This window comes from Camellia sinensis, chromosome 11 (genome assembly GCF_055761805.1).
Source record: "Camellia sinensis isolate YWXY chromosome 11, ASM5576180v1, whole genome shotgun sequence".
NCBI classification, from domain to species: Eukaryota; Viridiplantae; Streptophyta; class Magnoliopsida; order Ericales; family Theaceae; genus Camellia; species Camellia sinensis.
Window position 1 is genome coordinate 168,820,202 of NC_138971.1, and position 6,067 is coordinate 168,826,268.

At 34.0% G+C, this 6,067-nt stretch overlaps 1 protein-coding gene across 1 annotated transcript; it reads right to left on the reverse strand.

Annotated features, from left to right (window-relative positions):
- Positions 1-740: 740 nt before the first annotated feature.
- On the reverse strand, positions 741-5,677 carry LOC114311315 (RHOMBOID-like protein 2). The gene is made up of 5 exons (XM_028257444.2): positions 5,033-5,677; positions 3,622-3,785; positions 2,981-3,144; positions 2,368-2,618; positions 741-1,084 (listed from the first exon to the last, which is right to left on the reverse strand). Exons 1-5 carry the CDS (start codon positions 5,323-5,325, stop codon positions 973-975), a joined length of 984 nt encoding a protein of 327 aa, XP_028113245.1. The 5' UTR covers positions 5,326-5,677; the 3' UTR covers positions 741-972.
- Positions 5,678-6,067: the final 390 nt, after the last annotated feature.

Consider the following 6,067-nt stretch of genomic DNA (forward strand, 5'->3'; position numbering starts at 1 on the left):
ATGATCCAAGATAATATTTAAAAAATGAGAAAAAAATGCCTAAAAGAATATTTAAAAAATTGAAAAAAACAAGTCCAAAAATAAAATTTTAAATGAAAAGCCTAATTAGCAAACCGCTCGCACATCTACAAATTCTATTCGCACAAACCGCAATTCGAATTGTCGCCGATTGCAGGTTTAATTTTTCTCAAACTGCAGATATGTGGACGAATCCAAACCGTAAACTGTACCATCAAAAATTGATCCCGAGCACCCCTACATGTGGATACAAATTATTTGAACGGAAATGCTACAGACCCCCACCATTTTGGCACCCCCAGCACCCCCAGTGCCACATGGAGGGCTGCCAATGGCCAAACACAAAGAAAAAAAAAAAAAAAAAAAAAACAGTTTTTTCAACCAATCATAATGGACCCCCAGCACCCCCACTGGGGGTCCCAAACTTTATTCTTATTTGAATGAGGCAATAATGATTCGAAAAGTAGCAGGTTGGTCATCCGTTCAATGTACAATCTAACTTTATTTCAAATGTAACCATTACATTCAAAAATGAATATAAACCACACATTCAATTTTCTATGCATTTCTTTGATTGTATTTTTTTTTTTTCTTTGCACATGGCATTGTGGGAAATTGAAATTATTGAGAGTTATGTTACAGAGGCACACAAATCACTTGTGTATATTTTATTATTAGACCACATGACAAAAGTAAAATAATAATAAAATCACTTCCATATATGAAGAACAACATAATTCCATCATCATTAATTTCAGTAATTAGTACATAATGGGAAGAGATCCCATGTAAATTTATACAAACAAGACTTCCTAAATGTCCACAAAAAAAAAAAAGAGCGAGAAAAATTATGGGTCAGAGACTATAAACAGAATCATACAAATGAAATAAACAAATAACCAATCAAGAAAGACGAAATCAGAGAAAGTGAGATATATGCTGAGAATTCTCCGATCAGTTATTACAGTTCCATCTTGAGGTCGGCACACAGCTGAGGTAGTAGCACCAGCTGCAATGATCGTTTGCATTCACCCCTTTGAATAGCAGTACCAGTCCCACTGTAAATCTGCAGTATTTTTCAACAAGAAAATGAATGGAAATTAGTTTTTTTTTCATAGGAGCAAATAATGTGTCCATTTGTATAAATCTCAAACAAGAAAACAGACTTGCAAAAATCTAAAAACAAGCTTTTGGGAAAAAAAAAAAAAAAAAAAAAATCTTGCTATTTTCTCTACCTTACTTGTTTACTATCCTGCATTGAACAAAAGTTTGTTCTGGATTATGTCAAATGTAGGATAGTAAACAAGCATGGAGGAAAAAATGACAAGGATGAATTGATAAAACTGTGGAAATAAAAATCATCTTTTGTTTTTTGTGGGTAATATGGATCGATCATATTCTGTATGCTTCGTGACAACCCAATTTTAACGACTACTGCAATCCTTCATAAATGGAAATGTTTGGAGGAGAGGAAGACCTAAAATAACATGGGATGCGGTACTAATAAAAGATATAAATTTATTTAGGCTCTGTTTGGTTTTGGCTTTTTTAGTCATTTTTTGCCTAATTAAGCTAAAGAAAGCCTGCTTGTTTTCAGTTAAAAAAAAGCTAACCATGAATAAAAAGGAAAATAGAAAAAAAAAAAAAAGGCTAAGTCTCAACTTTTCCACTAACAAAAAATATTATTTTTAGCATTTGACAAACTCATCAGCCATTTTAGAAAGTCTTCTACCAACAAAAGCCGTTGCCAAACCAGTCCTTAATTTAACTCAACAAACAAAACTTGGGCAGTGGCCACGGCTCCTCCCAAGTTTTGGAAAATTTAAATACTACTCCTATATTTCATGATCATTTATAATATATAATGAGATTATTTATAAAATATAATGAGATGATACTATTTTATAAAATCACTCACTAATGTTTTATTTTATCAGTACTTTATAATATATAATGAGATGATTTTTAACTATTTCAAATTATAAAATGAAAAAAAATGACTTGTTAGATTTATTTAATTTTACCCTTATGAAATTCTATTTTCACAATGTTTGTATAAAAAAATATTTTTGATTAGTCATGCACCAAAACTAAGTCAATGTTTTTTATACACACACCTTCCCCCCCAATTAGTCATGCACCAAAACTAAGTCAATGTTTTTTATACACACCCCCCCCCCCCCCCAACAACATTTTTTGATTCGACCTCTGCAACAAATAGCCCTTAATAGAGCAGAGTGATGAAAAATGATTCATATACCTCACTTGCGTGAAACACAAGGCCTAGCTTGGTACTGCAATTCTACAGTAGAAGATAACAAACATAGGATTTAGGGTGATAATGCTTACCCAGCAATCAGCAAAACCAGAGCAACCAACAAGAATACATATTGGTAAACCGTAAACTTTGATATGGCACGAGCACCAGCTGGAAGATTCCGCCTCTCCAGCCAACCAAACTGGGGGCGGAGTAGCAATATGAAACCAAGGAGAAAACCCGTCAAGAATCCTCCAATGTGTGCAAAGTTGTCGACGTGCGGAAGAATTCCAACTGCTAAGTTGATGACAATGATGATCACGAGGGTAAATAGAGCGGCAGCCTACAAAATAAGAGAGGAGGAATTACTAAATGTGATTAGAGTTGCCGAAATTCTTCATTTTCACAGCCTAAACAAAATTTTAAAAACCAGTTAGACAACTAGACTTTCAACCACCAATTTTCATATTATTCAATAAGGAAATAATAGAAGAGAAGAAGAGAGGGAAAAAAAGAAGCATTTTCATGTGTTTTGGTGTCATGATAAGGATCTGTAAATCTCAAAGAATTCCTGGAAGCCATTGCAACGTCAAGTGTTTTCAAGCTTCACGAACCCAAGCATCATTTGAGTAAATAAAAGAGAAAAAAGAGAAATCCTAACTCCTAATACATTAAAAAAAGGGGTCAAGCATCATTTGAATCTACCTTATTGGTATAAATAGTCCAATTAGTAAGAAGCTCTGACAGCATTGCTCCAAGAAGTCCAAATAGAGCACCCGATGCACCAACAGAAATACTGCGTTGAATGAAAAGGGAGGAGAGTATACTCCCACCGACCCCTGACAACAGGTAGATTGCCCCAACTAGCACTGCCACATACAAAATAAATAAATAAATAAATAATTGAAGAAGAAGAAGATATTAAGTATGCATAAGAAAAAAAAACAAAATTGTCTAAGTCTAGACAATGACAATGAATGGATGAGAACCTCATAATGGGCCCGATTATGGCACAAAAGGGGTGCCAAAGATATCCATGGGGTAAAATTAACTCCATTTTTATTAGCTTTTAGGACACAAATATATCCAAATATGAGAAGCCACGTCGTCCTTGCTAAAAATTCGAGTGACGAGAAATGAAATGAAATTTCTAGTCATATCCAAAATGATCATTGTTACTCATTTCATTACCATAGGACATCCAAACCCCAAGGAAACCATCGTAAACGCCTACATCTGAGCTCCTCAACAAGTGACAGCGGAAAAGTTCAATGAACTGAACTGCTTTTTTACAGACTAATTTGAATTAGGGACAAGTCACACAAGTGGAAAAGAACATAACATACCAAACCCAAATTGCTGTTCAAGGCGGATCCCAATGAACACTAAGCTCAACATGTTTGCCAGTAGATGAACAACACCAGCATGCAACCAGATGCAAGTGATAAGTCTCCATCCTTGATGTCCGTGTGCTACCTTGTTCCACTCTAGAGCTCCCAATTTTTCCAATCTGTGCGCAAGAGCATGTAAAATTAAGAATTACTACAATTAAATTTTATCTGTTTATTTATTCGCCGTTAAAGAGCTCCCCAAAAGCTCATTTAACCCCAAACAAATTCCCTAGGACTGCTACAACTCCATGATATAGACCACGAAAATTATGAAGGTAAACAACAATGGAAAACATAGTTGCCCTATTTTCACAAAATATAATAACAATCAAGATGATAGCCCAAAATAAATGAAAAAAAAAAAGAAAAAAAATTCCCAGCACATTTCCACAGAAAAACATATTACATAAAAAATTTAAAAAAATTACAAAGAAATATAGTTCCTGAGGCCGCAATCCCCAGCTGACTAGCCTAAATCAAAAACAGCAAGAGATGTCCATGTAAAAATAATTAATAAATAACAAATCCTCAATTTCTAAAAGCATATCATAATTAATCCTGAAAGCATGAATTTCCATAAACCCACATGCCCATAAAGATCCCTAGTCAATAAATGAAAAAAATAGAAATCAAATTTAAAAAAAAAAAATTCCGCATAAACAACTTGTCCAAAAAACTAAAAAGCCACTAAATTTTCATTAAACCACATGCGTAAACTTATATGCTAAGGAATTCCCAATCAATGAATCAAACCCAAAACCAAATTAAAAAAAATACAAAAAATTAAAAAATGGACGATGACAAGCTTGGATGACTAAGAGAGGCGATGACAAGTCTCTAACACTTCCGTGTTACAATTAGAGGTGATAGAGATTAGAGAAATATAAGTGGTGCGGAAACTTGGGGGGCAAGGACTAGTTAATATTTTAGATGGAATTGGATGCATCCAATCCAAAAGCAATTAGCTTTTGAGGAAAAGACCCTTGAACTATATTAATCAAGTTTGCTTGACTCATAGAAGTGATCCTAAACTCATATGCTGTGGACTCCAATTGGATTAATTAAAACCCCAAACCAGTTATTTATTATTTAAGGACAAAATACAAAAAATTTGAGAAATGAGTATACTAGAAAAACAACAAACATGTTAGAATCAAGACTCCTACAACAGGCATAAACTCACACTGATTATCAACAAACCAAAGCTAACAAAATTAAATAACACAAATTGAGAGAAGCGAACTAACCCAGAAATTTCCACAAAAATTGATAAATACCCAATTCAGACCAATGATTCAAACCCAAAACCCAATTGAAAACAACAACAAATAACACAGTTTCACGAGATGGGTAAGCAAAACATTACGTAGAAGAAGAGGGTCCGAAAAGAGGGTTTTCCCTAAGTGGCTCGAACGAGAATCTACCGAGAAACTTGGCAACACAATTCCCTTCAAAACCCAAATTATTTTTGGGGCAATCGTTGACGAACATGATGGCAACGAACATACCCACGTTAGCCACTACAATCATCGGAACCAACCACGAAGTCCACATCGTCTCTGTGGAATCTAGGTAGTACGAAGGCGAGTAATAGCTTGGTGGGTTTGTATTGCCTCTGTTTTTAGTACCTACTCTGTTCTCTGGATCTTCATTCGCCATTCTCTACCCTTTCAATTTAAATCTCGGAGACAATGAATGTATATATATAGATAGATAGATAGATAGATACAGAGTAATGAAGAAGGTTGAGGAGTGACTTTGAAGGGAGTGGGTGGGAGTCTTCAATTGGATGCTAGAGAGAGGAGAGAGGAGAGAGAGAAATGGGTGACCGTTGTGGTGAATTCAACTGCCGAAATCATGGAGGAGATGAGAGAGAGAGAGAGAGAGAGGGAGACTTTGATTTCAGTTGGTTGTCTATTTTATGTTAGGTGCAGTTGCCACCATTTTACTTGCAAGAAAAAGACAGCTACCGGTTGATTTTAGGAGAAGAGTGACATATAAAACTCATTTTTTAAGATTCATGTGTAACAGATATTAGTGTGGTTTGGGATGTGAATTTATTTTTATTTTTATTTTTTATTTTTTGGTTAAGTTAGTTATAAAAAAAAATAAAATAGGTTAAAAAATTAATAAAATAGAATATTATATTTAAATTATTTTTTTTACAAAAATTAAAAAAGTCAAAAAAAATTAATTCAAATAAACTTTTTAGTTGATACTAAAATAGTAAAAAAAAATTAAAAAGTCAATCCAACTTCTTAAATGAAGCTTTATGATTAAGGCAAGGGGTTGTGACAACTTGATAAAGTCTTAGGCTTCGTTTGTTTTCAGAGATAAAACGGAAGGGATTCATAGTAAGAGAATTAATAGTGAGGGGATTGATAGTAAGGAATTGTTAAAT

Bases quoted from the DNA above. Each gene is read 5' to 3' on its own strand.
- LOC114311315 (XM_028257444.2), bottom strand. From the start codon at position 5,325: ATGGCGAATGAAGATCCAGAGAACAGAGTAGGTACTAAAAACAGAGGC. The intron at 3,786-5,032 runs GTAATGTTTTGC...TCTTGCGCACAG, and splicing joins TTCGGACCCTCTTCTTCTAC to ATTGGAAAAATTGGGAGCTC. The intron at 1,085-2,367 runs GTAAGCATTATC...AAAATACTGCAG, and splicing joins CTGGTTTTGCTGATTGCTGG to ATTTACAGTGGGACTGGTAC.